The sequence below is a fragment of the Phalacrocorax aristotelis genome, chromosome 10 (assembly GCF_949628215.1).
Source record: "Phalacrocorax aristotelis chromosome 10, bGulAri2.1, whole genome shotgun sequence".
Classification (NCBI taxonomy): Eukaryota; Metazoa; Chordata; class Aves; order Suliformes; family Phalacrocoracidae; genus Phalacrocorax; species Phalacrocorax aristotelis.
The window spans coordinates 1380216-1398244 of NC_134285.1; the positions used below are offsets into that span (position 1 = coordinate 1380216).

At 43.3% G+C, this 18029-nt stretch overlaps 1 protein-coding gene across 16 annotated transcripts in view; it reads left to right on the forward strand.

The window, feature by feature from the left end:
• Positions 1–18029, forward strand: part of ARHGAP17 (Rho GTPase activating protein 17) — a 48269-nt gene that overhangs the window by 28666 nt on the left and 1574 nt on the right. For 2 of the 16 annotated variants that reach the window (XM_075104597.1, XM_075104599.1), the window contains exons 5-21: positions 651–762; positions 964–1040; positions 1741–1852; positions 2644–2712; positions 2873–2954; positions 5023–5150; positions 5544–5655; positions 6227–6308; positions 6768–6848; positions 7556–7669; positions 8032–8123; positions 8264–8420; positions 9657–9899; positions 11980–12143; positions 12542–13153; positions 14178–14201; positions 16282–16326. In XM_075104597.1, coding sequence (XP_074960698.1) covers positions 651–762; positions 964–1040; positions 1741–1852; positions 2644–2712; positions 2873–2954; positions 5023–5150; positions 5544–5655; positions 6227–6308; positions 6768–6848; positions 7556–7669; positions 8032–8123; positions 8264–8420; positions 9657–9899; positions 11980–12143; positions 12542–13153; positions 14178–14200 — 2260 coding nt within the window. In that variant the 3' untranslated portion in view covers position 14201; positions 16282–16326. Of the gene's footprint in view, positions 1–650; positions 763–963; positions 1041–1740; positions 1853–2643; positions 2713–2872; positions 2955–5022; positions 5151–5543; positions 5656–6226; positions 6309–6767; positions 6849–7555; positions 7670–8031; positions 8124–8263; positions 8421–9656; positions 9900–11979; positions 12144–12541; positions 13154–14153; positions 14202–16281; positions 16327–18029 lie in introns of all 16 variants that reach the window. The other 14 variants (XM_075104593.1, XM_075104596.1, XM_075104602.1 and 11 more) reach the window with 9 other exon arrangements.

Genomic DNA, 18029 nt, shown 5'->3' on the forward strand with positions numbered 1-18029 from the left:
AATGAACGCCAATATGCTGAATTCCTAGAGCAAATGTGTTTCCTCGTTGCTGCTGGGAATGCTAATGGAGACAGCATAGAATGACCTTAAAAACCTTTCTGTGCATTTTTGTGAGCTGTTGCAGGAGATTTGAACATGTGTAACAATCTTAGAGAAAAGGGTTTTCCTTAGAACAAGCTTAAAACAAAGGTCAAGTCATGGTTTTGGAACCTGAGACTGCTGCATATGTGACTGCTTAGCATTACTGTGTTAAGACTTCTTCATGTTAAAGGGACTTAGGACAAAATTAAATACCGGATTGAGCAATTTCCCTGCACCTGGTGAGATGGAAGGATGGGCTTTGAAATAAATACTAACTTCTCTGCCCTTAGAGCCAGTATAATCACCTAGATGACTTAAAGCCTCTGAAACTGTTGTAATGGCTAAGGAATTTTTGAAGACAAAGGTTTAATAACATTCCTTGCCTATCCCAAATTTGCCCATGATGGCGTAGAGCATCTTGGGTTTATGCCATGAAGTAATACCTTGTTCTGCGCAACCCAGCTTTCCAAAGGGGGTAGCAGATGACGAAGGGCCACTGCTGTTTTGTTTTGAATCTTTCTTCTTTAGTCAGTACTAACTCACGTTACAACTTCCTATAATTACTGAAGGAAAATGCTAGATACGTGCGGTGATGCAGAGAATAAGCTGGCAATGGAGCTCTCTCAGCACGAGGTACAGATCGAAAGAGAAGTGTTGGATCCACTCTGTCTGCTAACAGAGGTAAGTCGCTTCAGCCTGGCGGAGGGAATAAATCTGGGTTTATGTATAAACGGAGCAAAAAGGGCTCGTCTCATTGCTAATAATAAAACTCTTGTAAGGGGCCACGCGTTAGTGGTGGAAAGTGGATGTGAAATCTACAAAACGAAGTTTATCACAACACACAATTTAAAAGTAAACGTAAGCCTTGAATTCTTGTTTTAGACAGAGATCCCGAACATCCAGAAGCAGAGGAAACAGCTTGCAAAGCTGGTGTTGGACTGGGATTCTGCAAGAGGAAGGTAAGAAATAATTTTAATTACTAGGTCCTTTTCTGTTCCTGTTAACTTCTTGTTGGCATCTCATGGTGTCTGATCTGATGCTGGTACGTGCTTCTGAAATGCTACTGAATGCATGTTAATACTGTGCCAAAAAGACAAACGTACATTTAAGTTACTCAAAAAAGGACCCATGACTACTAGATCCAAACAGAATCAAGATTTTGGAGCTCTTGCATGCCTATACGTAATTGGAAAAGTGCTCAGAAATCATCTTCTTTCCATCTCACTGAAGTTGTCAACTTAAATAAGGAATAGGAGTCTAATTTTGTAACCGCGCCAAGGGCTTTTACAGCATTATATTGAACCATCTCATTGGCAGGGTCGTAGGCTGTTCAACTTACCCTTAAGTCCCTTTAAACAGTCTTAAACTGTGGCGATAGTTTATGCAGCTTTTTTTTTTTCTGGGATTTTATACACCCATGTTAGAGGCTGTAGAGGAAGCAGGATTTCTTGTGGATTTTTATAGTTGCTCAGCTGTTTGTGAATTGTGCCAGCCTGTCACAAACGGTGTGTTTTGAGCACCTGCCATAGTTCTGGCGGAAAACTTCTGAAACTGCTGGGTTTGTTTTTGGTCAAAAGAAACCAATTTCAAGGGAGCCATAACTGCAGATTCTTGTTTAATATTAGTTTTCACAAAATGACCGAAGCCTTTCTTCCACAGGTATAATCAAGCCCACAAGACTTCAGGAACAAACTTTCAAGTGCATCCTTCAAAAATAGAATCTCTTAAGGAAGAGATGGATGAAGCTGGAAATAAAGTAGAACAATGCAAGGTACGGCAAGATGAGTCCCCATCCTTTATGTACGTCTCGCTAGCAACAGCAGCAACCAGAATACGGCTGCTTCTCTAAGCCTCGCATGTGGAACTGGCTGGCTGATTGCTGCAGCCGCAAATTATGTGGCTGTTAAACTGTGTGTTGTAAAGATATATTAATGCTAGCTGGTCTCTGAATGGCTTGAATTTAATGAGGAACTACTCTTTTTTTTTTTTTTTTTTTTAAGATGGGTATTTTACATTATCTTCCGTTTCAGTCTGAGACAGTTACAGGAAGGAACTGTCTCTTAGCCTTGTCTGAATCGTTCAGGGTGTCAGTGTGCTTCAAGCCACCAAGCAGCCGTGCAGCGGGAGCCACCTGGCTGAGTTCAGGCTGCTGGTGTAAAAGGACCAGTCTGACCATTACAGCTCTGAGCAGTTCACATCCAGTTTCACTCCTCAGTTGTCACATTATGCCACAGTTGAGCTGAGCACCAAAAACCTCTTAGCAGTACTTGGCTTTCTTTGTACGCAGGGGTTGGCTGTAAATCACGTACTGCCATATGGGCCAGTTGTTGGCTTGTGGGCAGCTGCTTTGCTGTATAAACCCCAAAGCAAGGTGTTTGGATGAATTCCGCTTAGAGGAATGTGTGTAGTGGAGTAGGTGGGTTACTGCCTTCCTGAGCTGCCCGAATTGATAGCTCAAACTTACTGCAGGCAAAATAAACACAGGTGCTTCTGTCCTTCTGTATAAGTTGAAACGCCCCTGTAAATTCAATGTACTATTTTGCATTCTTTTCTTTTTCAAAGGATCAACTAGCAGCAGACATGTATAACTTCGTGTCCAAAGAAGGGGAATATGCTAGATGTTTTGTTATGGTGAGTATTTTTTCAGCATGACTTTGATTGCAGCACGTATGTGCATAGACACTCAGTTCTCAAAGATTACATTTTGTGTGATAAACCTTCTACTCTTGTATGATGTGCTCATCAGAAGCTAATGCTCTTTTTGTTTTTAAAATGTGGCTTCTGTTCTCAGTTATTAGAAGCACAAGCAGATTACCATAGAAAAGCATTAGCAGTCATAGAAAAGGTCCTACCCGAAATTCAAGCCCATCAAGGTAAAGTAACCTGTGCTCTGGCTGATGCTTCTCCTTGCCTGTGCCACCTATGCACAATATTCTCCTCCTTTATCTTGATTCTCTTGCATGCGGACTTATTTAATAAGGCCATTTTGATCTACTTAACAATTTTACATTCCCAAGCATAATTCCATCTTCGCGTTCTCTGGAGTTCTCTGGCCATATTTTAACACACTAATAAAATATTGAGGATCTGTCTTGATACCCAAGGGGGTAAAGGAAGGATTTTTTTATTTGCTTGCACTTTTTCCTTGAATACCGTGTGACCTTTTGCTAATTCATACCTGGCCTCTTAGGCCGATGAAAGTTTCATTGTCATTTAGGAGCTTTTTAGGGTTCTTGCTTCTAGAATTATTTCTAGGTGATTATCAGAAAAACTCCCCTTATTCTGAGGAGCTCAACTTTTTCCCTTCTTTTGTGCAATCCCTTTTCCCAGCGTGCACACCGCACTGCAGCGGCCAATGGGGTGTTCACCTTAGCGTTGAATATCAGCAGTTAAGAAGAGCGAGTAATATGGTTTAATTTCTTCCCCATGCTGCTCAGTTTTCCATTGCCAATGGGAGTTAAGGCGCATCATTAATGCATAAAGATGCACTGTGTGTTGGTGAAATTGCGATCCTTGATAGTGGCTATACTGCCTCTTAACCTGCTAATTGCCGGAAGTAGGGTGAGAAGAACATAATCGGAGCTGAGCAAGACTCAAGTGTTTTCGGTTGTGGACCCCATGCACGTTGTAAAAGATGAACCATTAAACTAAACATATCAAGAAATATGAGCATCTTGCTGAATGACAGAGAATATCGGTAGGTCTGGTGGGAGGCGAGGTGATGCAAAGAAGTGCTTACACAGAATCAGGGCTGCCTTACGGCTGTGTGGAAGGGTCTCTGTTTACAAATGTGACGGCTTTAGATTTGTTGTTGCTTAGCGGCTTTGTTCCGACTTTTCATACGACAAATGCTTCGGAACAGCTTTAGCCGTCCTAGGAGGTGGGCGAGGGGGCACGTTGTCGGAGCGGCCCAGTGTCTAACATCGAAGTGCGGGGCATGGCTTCAGTTGTTTCTAGCTGTCGTCTGTGTTACTGTGACTTCAAACAATTGCTAAGATTTCTCTTCCCAACGTGTGCTGTAATGTGCAAAGCTGGGGCAAATGACGTGTGCCTCTCGTGGTGGGCCTAATGAGTGAGGGGGCCTAAAGCCTTATGGGGGTGTAGCTGATGTGGTTTCATAAGCAAAAAGGGTAAATTAAATCCTTTACAGAAACACATTGTGTCTTCAGAGGACTCTTTCAAAGTCTTCATCTTTCGTGACCTTTTTTCCGCATAAAAGAGATAACGCATCTGTACTAACAACCTTTTACATCTGCATTTTTTCAATTAAGACACCAGAAATGGGTGGGAAAAAAAATTAAGAAACAAGAAATTCATACTCAATTTGGAGAACCTTGTGCCAATTTTGACTTTCAGAGTTAAGCAACAATCGAGAAATTGAATTGCGAATTTGCGCAAGCATTAGTGGTGGGCTGCTAATGTGGTGATTGCGATGAAAAACACCGGGCCTGTTACACATCCATTTTAAGTTGCCGATTCCTTAAATCAGCGATAAACTCTGTGTTAACAGCTCAGTTTTCATCCACCTTAAATACAGTTAAAACTAAGATCAGCCCAGGTCATGCAACTGGACGGCGTTTTCCAGAGATCCTCGCAAACCTAAGCCTTTTGGTGGCTTGGCAAAGCAGAGCTGATGTAACTTACAGCCGTGCGGTGGCTCTTGTGTGAGGCCCAGTGGGACACACGCGTCCGTTATACAAAGGATTTGCGTGTGCTGTTCCATCCAGAAAGATGCAGAAGTATTTTCTTTCTTCAAAACCAGCAGGCTCATCTTCTCTTTAGTCATGATATAAGGGACTTTACCACTCAAGGGCTCTAAAACTCCTACTGTATCCTGCAGATTTCTTTGCTGTTGTGGAGGCTTTTGTCTTTTTCTTGTCTGGGACATAATTCAAGTGTTTCTTAGATATTTTGCTCAGTGTTTTGATACTCTCCAACTAGACAAATGGACTGAAAAACCAGCTTTTGGAACTCCGTTAGAAGAGCATCTCAAGCGCAGTGGGCGTGAAATTGCAGTCCCTATTGAAGCCTGTGTAATGATGCTTTTGGAAACGGGGATGAGAGAGGAGGTAGGTAATGCCACAGCACGCGCTGAGAAGGACAGGAAAAGAGAGCTCGGTCAAACTCGCGGACTGGTGTCTGTACTTTTTAACGGGTTGCTTAACTAACTGTGTTCATTAGTGCAGATAAGTCTTTTGCAAGAGAATAACCTTCAGCCCTATTTGAAGTATCTTGGAGATGAAAGCACCTAGAATGAGAGACTAGGAATGGGCCATGGGCGAGAGGGAACTAAAGCGTTGTCCGGTGGCGGTGACATTAAGAGCCACCTGGGTCATAGCAGTGTGAGGTGAAGACACCCAACGTGAAACTGTTCTGAAAGAGGCTGTCATAAAACTTCTGCTGTTTCACGCTTGTGCTAACGTGGTGTTACCCGTCAAATACATTTTATTTTTCTTTTGCAGGGTTTATTCAGAATTGCTGCTGGAGCCTCCAAGTTAAAAAAGCTGAAAGCTGCCTTGGACTGTTCAACTTCCCAGCTTGATGAATTTTATTCTGATCCCCATGCTGTTGCAGGTATTGTGAATGTTCTGAATCAAAAGCAGGTATAAAGTGATACAACGCAAGCTTAAGCCGTTCGTTCAACTGTTGACTTGCTGCAGCGTACGGTGTTGATCTCGGCAGATAAACTATGAATGAGAATGAACGGGGAGTTGACTTCACTGCGCAGCGTCACACGGATAAGGCCAGGGTACGCGTGCTCATCGCACCTGGCGTGTTGTGTCTGCCTGACAGAGCAGTGTGTAAAATTTAAGTGATCGTAGTAATCCAAATACCGTATTTTCTCTCATGCCGAGAGTGTGAATGTGATCGGGGAGATTAGAGCCACATGTTGACCTTTAATAAGGTTTGTTTTTTTCTAAAGAGATGGTTCATAGTTTTAGAGCACGTGTTTCTGGCAAGTTACAGGAATTACTGGAAGACCTTTCGAGTTAGTGTTGAGCAGATATGCGTGTCAGGTCTTCCGCTGTTTCACTGGAACTTGGGTCCTATTGCTCAGATAAAATTGCAAATGTGAGGACAGAATTGTAAATAAAGGCTGAGAGCACTGGCTAAGAAGCTGGCACGTGTCTGGTCTGCATTGCAGGTGCCCTGAAATCCTATTTGCGAGAGCTGCCAGAACCTTTAATGACCTACAGCCTATATGAAGAATGGACGCAAGCTGCCAAGTAAGCGTACTAATAATAGTTATATAGGGAAACATTCTACATATTTTTATCAAATTTGGTTCTTCATATATGGATTCAAAAGAAAAGACCAAGCCCACAGTTCACTTTCTCATTTCTGCTCTAACAGGTAACTTATTTTGTGTAGCGAATTATTTTTAATTCTGTCGTTCAGCTTAATACTAATTGCACAAAAATGTGGTGAAATACTATTTTATGTTTGAACATAAGGGTTGCTTCAGACTACTGGCTGCAGAGTATCGATGCTTAAGCAGTTTTCTTTCATTGCAGGTAGAGATAATTCAGGGATTTGGCTAGCAGGTTACTGAATTACTGAATGTAAACCAGTGTATTTATTTGGCATAATTGGAAGGTCATCTCTTCGTTCACTGCAGAAACAACAGTTTTCTGATCTGAAAGTAAGATGTATGTAACAGATTTTTTTTTTTTTTATCCTTTCAGTATTCAGGACCAGGATAAGAAGCTACAAGAGTTATGGAGGATTTGTAACAGGTTACCTAAGCATTACCACGCTAATTTCAGGTATGAATGAACACGGGTTGACTTGCAGCACAGCCACTTTGGCGCTAGAGTACTACATTTCAAAGCTGATTAACACAAACTCATTTTTTCTCTTCTCGGCCAAATTCAGATAGGTTTATGAAAGGACCTCCTGTTTTATCAAGTAGTTGGTGTGCATTGGTGGCGATACACCTTTTCAGTCAAGTTAATTCACCGTTGACTGTAATGAAATAGTGATGCACAGAACCCTTCTGTCTAAGGGCCGTGCTGCTGGCAAAGGTACCTGGCTTTTCACCAGCTGAGCTTTTTGTTGTATTTTCAGTTGTAGAAATCACCCAGATGTATCTTACACGTGTTATTTTTCCATTTGGTTTTGCCTTTGGGAATGAATTGGAACAAAACCAACTCTGGTCACTCCTAGAAGTGTGGAAGTTCTATTACAAGATATGAAAATAGCTGTGGAGTAGGCATTCTCAAACTAAACGGTTTTTCTGAAGTACATTAGTTCTGTAGTTCCATTTTGTTAAGGTGGGAGATGATTTCTTCTCTACCCAGTTCAACTTTTCTGATTCATGAGTCGAAACTTAGTAGCCAGCTACCAAGCGTGAAGGCTGTCCATATTCTGTTTTGCTTGGAGCCATCTTTACCATTTCTTGATTTAAATTAGTTGGCTTCACCAAGAAATGCTCTTAGTTCCTGCTCTTTAATTATTTCTTTCCTTTTTGTAGGTATTTAATCAAATTTCTAGCGAAGCTCGCACAGAACAGCGATGTTAATAAAATGACACCCAGCAATATCGCAATAGTCTTGGGCCCCAACTTGTTATGGGCAAAGAATGAAGGGTAAGTTCTTCTAGGAAAGCTACAAAACAGAACTTCCACGAAGCTGTAGAATTGCTTGTCAGATCGTTTTACATCATGTAGGCTATTCACAGCAACAGGCGGTTTGGTTAAGAAATATTTCCAATGTTCTCTCAATGTGTGCCTCCAGATCCTTCTAGGCGTGCATCTTTTTAGGAGTGCCTTCAAATGCTATGAATGTTACTGAACAGTCTAGATTTCACAGAAGTGAGAAGTTGCTTTTTATGTGGTACTTGGGAGGCTTGTTACATAGCACAACGTGTCATTTCAGTAATGTGATTTTTTAAAAATTTTCTTATTTTGGTAGAATTCTGTATAAATTGTTCTACAAATTTCTTCTGCAGATCCCTTGCTGAAATGGCAGCAGCAACTTCAGTCCATGTGGTTGCAGTTATTGAGCCAATTATCCAGCACGCGGACTGGTTCTTTCCTGGAGGTAAATTCTTGCCATAGTTAAAAGAATTTTGTATTTGGGATAACCCTATGCAGGTAAACCTCCCATCGTTTTTTGCAGTGAGGCACCGTTTTGTATATGTATGTCTTAGGATGCATTCTGTCTGTCTGTCTCTCTCTCAGATCAAGATTTCAATGTGTCTGGGGCATTTGTTGCAATTCCTGCTGTTAATTCGAATCACTTGTCACACACTGGGAACGAATATGAATCTGGGACACTGGAACGGAAGAGGCCTGTTAGTATGACTGTAATGGAAGGGGATTTATTGAGGAAGGAAAGGTACGTTTCATTCTCGGGTTAGGTTTCAGTTATTCGCCCACTCCTGAGAACTGGACTACTGAGGAGGCTGTAATCAGACACGCTTTCTTGGTCTCAGGAGGACAATTTCATGGAAATACTGTAGGTAACAGCAGTGATTTATTTCCTCCCCCAAGCTGTTGCAGCCTGAGGAGGGCTGCAGAGGTAGTGCACTGGTTATGTACTGGTATTTGCTGACGGTTATACTCTGTGCGTGATAAAAACCAAGCAGATAACTACTGCTTCCAAGTACCACTTTCCTATTACAGATCTGGGGGGGCGGGGTCTAAAATCCACCGAAACAGAAGTGTCATACAGTAGCATCGAGCAGTATCTAACTTCTGATATTCCATGGCTTCTTTTTCAAAGCCCATAAGCTGAGGTGGTGTTACCTGGTGCCTTCATGATAAGACTTCTGAGTTGATGATGGTACAGTATACCACAGCAAACAGTAGAACGCTAAAAAATAAGAGTAAACGGTGCTGTTTTCCCATAAAACACGTAGTGTAACGTTCATTTATTATCACTCATACCATGAGTATTCAAGTGATGTGCTGTTTTGTTTCTAGCTGTTTATGCAGATGTTAAATGGTTGCCCAAATGTTAGCTGTGGCTAGCCACAGGCAAATTTATCAGTACTGACAGGAAGAAGAAAATCAGTTCGAGATTCAGTCTTTAACACAAGAATAAAATTAAATTCTGGAATGAATGTGCTGTATGCATTCTAAAATCTGTTAGAATTTTAGTCTGTTTATCCATAGTTCTCCCTTAAACACAAATCATAGCGTGTATCCAGTGGCATTTTTTGTCCATCTTGAAATCTGTACTGCAGCTTAGTGTGTAATAGAAACAAAATTCATGTGGCAAAATGCATTCGGTGAGGAGATACTCTGGTATGTCAGGAAATGTACGTATTTACATGTAAAATTACTGCGTGGTTTGACCTCGTTGTCATCAATGTCTTGTCTTCAAATGTAATTTAGTAGTGTGTTCTGCTTATGTTCAGCTCACCTCTCTGTGGATAAGGCGAATAGCCTTGCATGTCTTGACATTAATGGTGTTATCTGCGGAAGGTTGGAGCTTTCCTTGTTACGGCTTTGCATGCTGAGCAACAGGGGTTGCCTTTGTCTCTGTGGGTGATAACATCCAGTTGTCCTGTTGCTTTAGTTACCTGGTGTTGGCTGGCGTGGTGTGTTTTACTCTCTCTTCTTTCTGTAGCTTTGGTGTCAAGGTTATGGACTTCCAAGCGAATCCTCGGAGATGTGGCACTGTAAATAGAAAGCACACATCCCCTGCTTTCCAGCCACCACTTCCACCCACGGAGGCTGGCGTGCTGGCTCAGTCTGGAGCGGAGCAGCACTCACAAGCTTCCGTGGCTGAAACAAGCCCAGTGGGTGCTGCTTTTGCTCTCTCTGCTGGCACAGCAGAACAGTTGCAAAGCCAAGGAAATGAGGATGTCAGGTAAGAGGCATGGCTTCTGCTGGCAGCGGCTTGGCAGGTCGCAGCAGCGGCACACTGATGCGTCAACTGTATCTGCTTCGCAAGGCACCTCTTCTAACTGGAAGGTGTGTTGTCATGTGTGAAGCCTTTCCAGGCGTGGGCAGAAGCACTGTGCAGGAGCTCTCTTGCCATGCATATTGCTCCAGAACTGATCTTCTAAAACAACATACTTCGCTCTGTATGTTCCAGAATTGATTTTCTAAAATAAGAGAATTCTTGGGGGGGAAAAAAGATAACAAAAAATACTAAAAAAGACTACTTCTACTCTCCATGTTGACCTTTCCAGGTGATACTCTAGAGGTGTCCGTACAGTATGACTGTCAGTTTGCTGCTGAAAGAACAAATCCTACCATTGGCAATACTAGAAACCTGTTGGTCTTGTTTGTTGTTTCTTGTACATGTTATCTGGGTATGTCTCTTTTTGTGTGGGTTTTTTTTTGTCTGTAGCAAGTGTTAGTGATGACCAGACTTGCTTGCTAGAAAACTGGAAGTCGATTTATTATGCTTCAGTATTAGTTTATTTAGGACAAGCACGTACACGGGCTTTTTGCTACTTAATTATTGTTGAAATTTTGTACAGCCACATCCCCAGTATTAGCATTGCTGGACTCCGAGACTCATAGCGGTAGCCTTGGCTCTTCCTTTCATGTACGATGAAAGCAGCACTTTGCTTTCAATATTTGGTGGTCTGAGAGGTATAACAAACCACATGTAAAGGCCTGCAGTGTGCTCCCGATTTCAGCCTCTTGCATAGCATCTTGCGGTAAAACACCACCGTGGAGTTTTACTTACGTGACTCTTTTGCATATAGCTTTTGCTGTCAGGTGACATTTTTACAAACAACTTCTCATTCGGAAATCCCCTGCAGGCTTAATATTTCCTCCACAGATGTCTTTTGTGGCATAGGCAGCTAAAACAAAACCTTGAGAGTAGAGTCTAAAAGCTGTGTTTGAAATCTGTGCAAACTCTGCATTGAAGTACTTGCAATTTATTAAGAACATCTGGAGAAATTAGGATTGCAATGTGCCACAAAAGGGACTGAAAGGTGTTAATCCTCTTGCAATGATTAAGATGCTGCAAGAGACTACAGAGAAACGAGTGACGGCTGCAAGTGCATAGCGAGAGGAGGGGGCACTGCCCAGTCCCACCCCGGCTGGTTCCCACTCTGGTGTCATGTTTCCCCCCAGTGCTATTGTCTCCATAGGAAAAGGTCAGGAGGCCCTGACTTGTCCTGAGCTGAATCTCAAAGGTTTTGCAGGGGTTGCTCCCTCGAGACAAGTTCTGGTCTCCCAGCAAGGTGAAAGCTCAATTCCAGGTAGGGTGGAGAGAAGACTTTAGCCAGCCAATGATGGAAAAAACCCTTCTGCTCTCTCCACCCGTGGCTCTTGTAGTCCCTGGGCCCTCCCAGGGGCTTTCAAAGGCTCCAGGGACTTCAGCGGTGAGGACTACACCTGCCTCACCCATATACCATACGTAGCAGGTTGTTTCATGTCCTTGGGGATTTTTCTGGCAGAGCTTCACAGGTTACCATCACTTGGTCCGAAGTAGGCAGGTCTAGCAGATAACTGCCAGCAAATTGGCTGTGATGCTGTGACAGGGTATTTTGAAAAGGCTAACAGTTACAGGGGTAATGAGTATATTTGAGGAAATTGGAGATGTAATTTTATATGAACTTTTACTGCTGGGAGTCTGTTTTTAAAGGATCTGCAAATGCCCTGAGGGTGCGATAGCATGGAGACTGTACCCCTAGGTATCAGCACTGTGCTCAAACAGGGGCTGCCACACTGCAGAAGTACTTGGATTCCTGATTTAATTTTGGCAATTAATCGTTTGCACAGGCTTGCCTAAAGCCTACTTGCCTCTTGCTTGAAGAGCTGTAGCACTATTCAGCCACAGTAAATGCCAGCCACTGCAGAAGTTTTTCTGAAGCACTTGAGGATCAGAACTATAGCACAGTTCGTAACGTAAACCTGAACGGGTGCAGCTGGTCTGGGCAAGGCGTCTTGCAATTGTCATCTAATTCAGGGTTTTCCATTTTCAGCACCTCAAAATCGAAGGACAACACGTCTTCAGCTACTCCTCCGCCCGTGAGAAATGGTGGGCACACGGGCACTGTCCAGAACCAGCCAACAAGTAGCACTAATCAGCTTTCTGTTAACCAGCCACAGAATGCAGCAGGTCCCAGTCCCCATTCAATGAGGAGAGGTGTGTGTTTTCATTTGGCTTTCAAGCCGCTAAGTTCCAATTCTTTATGTACTGCAGAAATCCTTACTGAAATAACTTCATGAGTATCTCTTCCTTTGCTGCAGACAGTGGTTTAATTCGCTTGCATTTCCCTACGGCCTAGCTAAATGCCCCTTTGGCCTTTTGGACTCTGAATGCTGGTAGCAATGTTACCGATGCTGTTGAACACTATCACTAAGACTATTGATTAGTAAACCTGTGTACGCATTTCTGTAGCTTCCCATTGATAATTGCTTTTATTTGATAATACACCATTTTATTTTGATAATGCTTTTGAGTGTGCTTTTGTGCTACTCAGTTCTTTCAGGATTTTGGTTACACTATACCCAACCGTCAAATCTCGCCTCTTCTCTTCACAGCTGTTAAAAAGCCTGCGCCAGCGCCTCCCAAGCCAGCCAACCCGCCGCCAGGGCAGCCAGGAAGCCAAAGTTCTGCCCCAGCTGCTCAGCCACCTTCTGTCTCTCCAAAACCACCTGCTAGAAGTTCTTCTCCTCCTGGTCAACATGCAAACCAAGGAGCAGCCCAGACCTCCACTTCCCAGGTTTCTGCACCTCGGAGATACTCCAGCAGCCTTTCCCCAATACAAGCTCCCAGCCATCCTCCACCACAGCCCCCAGCACAGGCCACTCCTCCACAGCAGCCCAAATCAAACAGTCAAGCATCTCCTCCTGCTGCCCCCAGCAGTGAGCATGGACCCGAGCAGCCCTGTTACACTCCTCCGCAGACTCCAACACCGCCCGATACACCCCCTCTAGGAAAGCACAATGCTAGTTCCCTATCGTCACAGCCATCTATTCAAGAAGCCTCCCAGTCTCCCTCTCCACCTCAGAGTGGTACGCTGCCGCGGCCACGGCCCGTACCAAAGCCCAGAAACAGACCTAGTGTTCCCCCTCCGCCTCATCCTCCTTCTCAGCTGGCTGGAGATGGTATTATTGCAAACCCCACGCAAACAGCTTCCAAAATAGTAACAGGTGAGTGGATTCTTTCGTATTCGGTGTCTCCTCTGGGAGTGGAAATGAAGAAAATAATGGCTGTAGCTGTAATTGAATTGTTTTTGGAGGGCTGGGGGGGCGAGGTGGGAACTGAAACCCACATATAACAGTTCAAATACGAAATTGCTCATTTCCAGTTAAAATGCTCACTCACCTGTTCGGTGCACAAGGATTTGGGGCACTTCCATAGTGAAGGTTGCCATTCCTGAGGCAGAAGGGTCTGGGGAGAAGTGTAGATTAGCTTGCTTTTATTTTTTATTTCCTGCTTTGGAAGCAAAACGCTGTTATAGCAACCAACCCTCTGGGGCTTCCTCCAGGCTCAGATTGTGGTGGTCTCAATTATGTTTATATATCTGTAGCCAAAAAACCGCAAATATTTGCAGGAGGGAGAAGGTGCAGCCAAGGATAGTATATTTCAGCACAGACAGATGATAAATTGCCAGAAGTGGTCACTGGTGCATGTTCTAACAGACGGGATACTAGCACAGAAAAGGTTTCACCTTGTGAGAACGAAGCCTTCTGATGTGCTTTTAAGTTGGACACCCAGAAGCTGAGGAGCCACATATGCCTAACTGTGTATCTTAGGTCGATTTCTAGATAAACCTTTGTATTTTAAATGCAGCTGCCTTTTTCTGAGACATTCATGAAGTAAAGAGAAACACTCTGTCTTCTCACAGGAGCTTCACAAAGCCTGTGGTTACTAGTTGGGATGGGATAATGTTAATTTAAGTCTTGGGGGGGGGGAGGGAAAAAAGGTAACTGCTGAGGGCAGCCAAAACTAGCAGATGTTGAAATGTTCTCCTGCTGAGTCTCCGCTTATTTTAGGAAATACTGAAGGAAGAGACAGTGAACGTAGGAGACTAATGCTTTTAAATCTACTTATATTTAATAATGGTTAAAACTTTCCAATGACACTGCAGCTTCTCTAGAATAAGACTAATGTATTGGAATGCAAATGATAAATTCTGTTGCCTAACAGCTTTACCCCATGATGCCTTCACAGGTGGGGATGGTTACTGCGAATAAGGTTTGTACTTACCAGAAAAGTGCCGTATAAGCTAAAACGCTCCTGCGCAGCAATATTTTATTTGTAGCTTTATTTTGTACATGCGCTTTGGAATATGTGCTCTCTGTCAACTCTGTGTTACCTCACTTCTACATATCATTCTGTTTGTAAGAGGTTTTAAGACCTACGCTGCTTAATTTTAATAGTCCTGTGAACATTAAGTTATTCCTTAAAACAAATAGTAAAAATAACTATAATGAAGGGAGTAACACTTCACACAAGGTCACCAGAACTACTCACACAAGTCAAGTGTGAAGCAGTGACCCATTTAAAACAGGTTTGTTCTCATCAGTGCAGGCAAATACGGAAGCTCATGGTTTTTTCCTGCAATTCAGTGGTTGATGGTTGCATTTTAATGTAGCTTTCCCTTTAGGTTTTCAGTTATTTTTAACTACTTGGAATTTATTTGGCAAAATACATGTTCATGTGACTAAAACCCTCTGCAGAAAAGCGCCCAGCAGCATCTGCATTCTGGCATGTCTGCGTTTGCGTTCTGTCAGCTCCAGCCTCTCTAATGGTACTAGTCTGTTCCATCGCAGCTGCCGAACGACACGTTAATAATCTCACTATTCCCATGTGATGGGTTAGAGATGCTGCCTTATTAAGGTAACGACTGCATGGCAGGCTGAGAAAGTTGAGGCCGCATCCTGGAATTATCTCAAGATTTGGCACTGAAATTTAGTATTGGATTGACAGGTGAGGTTGGAAGTACAGTTTTCTTAAATTTGAGAAACTAGCAGTAAATGAGCTGCTTAAGCGACTAAAAAGTAGCTTTGCTTTTAGAAATAACAGACTTTTCCTTATTGTACTTCTGTTCTTTTTGTCAGTATCTTTAAAATACAGGAGCGATTTATTTCAAAATGGAATTCAGAAATCAGGCTGGGGTCTGGATCTTTACAGCATCCTTACAAATAAGTTAAGAATGAGAACAGTGCTGATGAGTCAAACTTAAGACTTAACCTTAATTTCCAAGTCATGTTTCGCAGGTTGCCCGTGTTTGTTTTCATTTGGGAATTTTTCTGGTCCTGAGGAAATTGCTTTCCTGATAGCAAGCAAGCAGGCTTTGTTTTACCCCAGCGTAGCTGGAGAAATACTTGCCTTCTAAATAATACCTAGCTGGAGGGCTGCTTTTAGAAGCTGGAGGGCTTCTAAATAATACCTAGCAGGGGGCTGCTTTATTAGCGGGGGAGTTGTTACACAAGGCAAGCATCTGCCGGAGGGGAGCGATGGGCACAACTGAGGCTGGAGACGGACTGTGAGTTACAGCTCGGTGCCGCCTCCTTTTCCGCTAAGTTGCAGGTGTAAGAGGTGCGCGGCTGCCCTGCAGTCTGCATAAATATAACGAGCCATTGAAATCTGCGGTGTTGAAATGAAACCGCGCTGAAAGTGGAGAGACTTGATATCATTCCTTTCGAGTGCAAACCGTAGCAAATTGGCCGTGTAAGTTGTGTACGGTAAAAAACAGTATGAAAGCTGCTGCGCAGGAAAGCCGGTGAAGGCAAGCTGGTGATGAAGGACTCTCTAGCAGAACTGATAAAGGAACCTAGAAAATCTAGTATGTCTGGCAAAAAACCCCACCTGGGGAACAGCTGAAGTGATACTCAGGCTTACCTCCAGCGGTACACTTCAGTACGGGACCATCCACCTTTTCCGGATCAACCTTTTTTTTAAAGGATTAATATTTGTTCTGGATTAACACCACTGCATATTACATCAGAGTACCTGCTCTAACATCCACACGTGCACATGTAAGCACTTACTATAGACTGACTGACTTAATTCACACTGTGAAGTATCTGGTTTTAATTTTAACCTTAAATAGTGGAGCAAGAGAAGACAGGTGGGAATAAGGGAAGCCAAAATTAAGTTCCCAGCAAACTTCATAATATCAGAACGGGGATTCTGAATTGTTTTCAGGATACTATTGAATTCCTTTGTCCATGTGCTGGACTTCAGTAATGCCTCAAATTCTATTTGTGATATTAAAGCAATAAGCCCTAGAAAAGAATATTCTAATCGAAAATTTTATTAAATAATCTAGATGTTTGACCTGCATTCAGTAGGAACTGTATTGGAAAGTTCAATGGTAAGGAAAAGGCATATGATTGGCCAAAAACGTTGCTAATTCATAATCATGTGTGTGCTAATGCCCACTACTAACCTGTCACCAATAACACCGCTTGCTTGCGTTACCTTTAGTGTGGCATGCAAAAAGAATGGCTGTTGGATGCTCGCTATCACATTAACGTACTAAAAGCATTGGAGACTAGAATATGTAAAGTTGTTCGTGTTTTGACCGGCCAGTTTCACGCTGTACTTCTTCCGCGTCCAGAAAATCCTATCCAGAAATCCATGTGTTTTATGCGGAGTTGCATTTTGGATCTGACGTAGCCGTACCATTGTTTGTCACAAATGCTCCTTTCCTGTGTTGCCTCGCGCTTTCAGTTACCTCCTTTTCCGATTCATCCTTCAGTAGGCAGTCGCGGTAGGGAGAACCTCCGTGCCCGCATCTAAAGTTGAAGAGCGCCTTCTGAACCCTGCTTTAAGTGAAAGTTCAGAGGCACCAGCCGGGACTGCCAGGTGTCGGGGAGAGCGCAGCGCCTCTGCGGCTCGGTTCGGTGCTCGTCTCGTCGGCGCTCAGGCTCAGCGCGGAGCTTGCTGAGTAAGGGAAAGCGCAGGAAGAATTCGGGAACTCACACGATTGCAGTTTGCTCCTCTGTTGCGAACAGAAGCAATATTACATAGTGAAATGACTAAAAAAAAGTTTAAATCAAGTGACTTTAAAATACTTAAATTTCCTTCTGTTGTAGAAATAATCATACAGTATAGCTGGGATAAAGGAGAGCTGCTGGTGTTAGGAAACTTGGTTTCAGGGACCAGGGACTTCGTTTAAACACATGAATGTGAGGCTAAGCAGAAAGGCTTGGTTTTAAAGTAGTTGTTTCTTCATTGCTTTCAAAGGTCTGCTGAACAGTGGCCGTCTTGTAGGTGCCACAAGGCGCTGTTCCCTGGGAGTAGCCCAGTAACCAGGATGCCGACCTTCAAAATGAGGATGAGGGCTGGGGAGAGAAGTCTATTTAAAAGATTCCCCCAAGATGATGGTGTTTACCGAGTCATAACAGGACTGGTGGCTTGTTCTGTGCCTGCTGGGTGATTTCATTTTGTGCTGAAATGCTGCCTTACCAGAGTATGGTACTCCCCAAGACTGCGATACAAGGCTTGGGAGAAAATTTATAGTTCACACCTGACAAGAAAACATAAATCCTGGAATCACGTTTTTGGGGAATTTGAAGCAGTAGGGCTGAGAGCATTAACTGTCCTGTGCAAGGCAAGCCAGTCGGTGTCGGGGCGCAGGATGATGGAGTTCCAGCTACTACATTACCGGTGTCGCTGGGTGCGGGACGGCGGCGCGTTGCGTGGGGCTGGCTGGCGCTCTGGCAGCCGGCTGAGAGCGACGCGCGCTGCCCTTGGACTTCAGCCGTGTCTGCTGTCGCCTCTTCCATGTCATTTAGCTCAAACTTTGAAGCTTTGAACGTTTATAAAGTTAACTTCTGGGCTAAATTTAAGACTTAATGCTTGAGGTATGAGTCCAAGTCTTTATGGGTTGCCTGTCCATGCCACCTATGTTTAAAAGCCAGGTATTTATTTGGATTCTTTAGTGATACAAGCAATCTAAATGGGTTTCTATTTGGATCAGCTGCTGTGTTGCAATAAGTGATGCCGTGGCATATCATAAATTAGCTTTCCAAAATACTGACTCCATATTTTCCGTTACGTTTTTTGAACTGA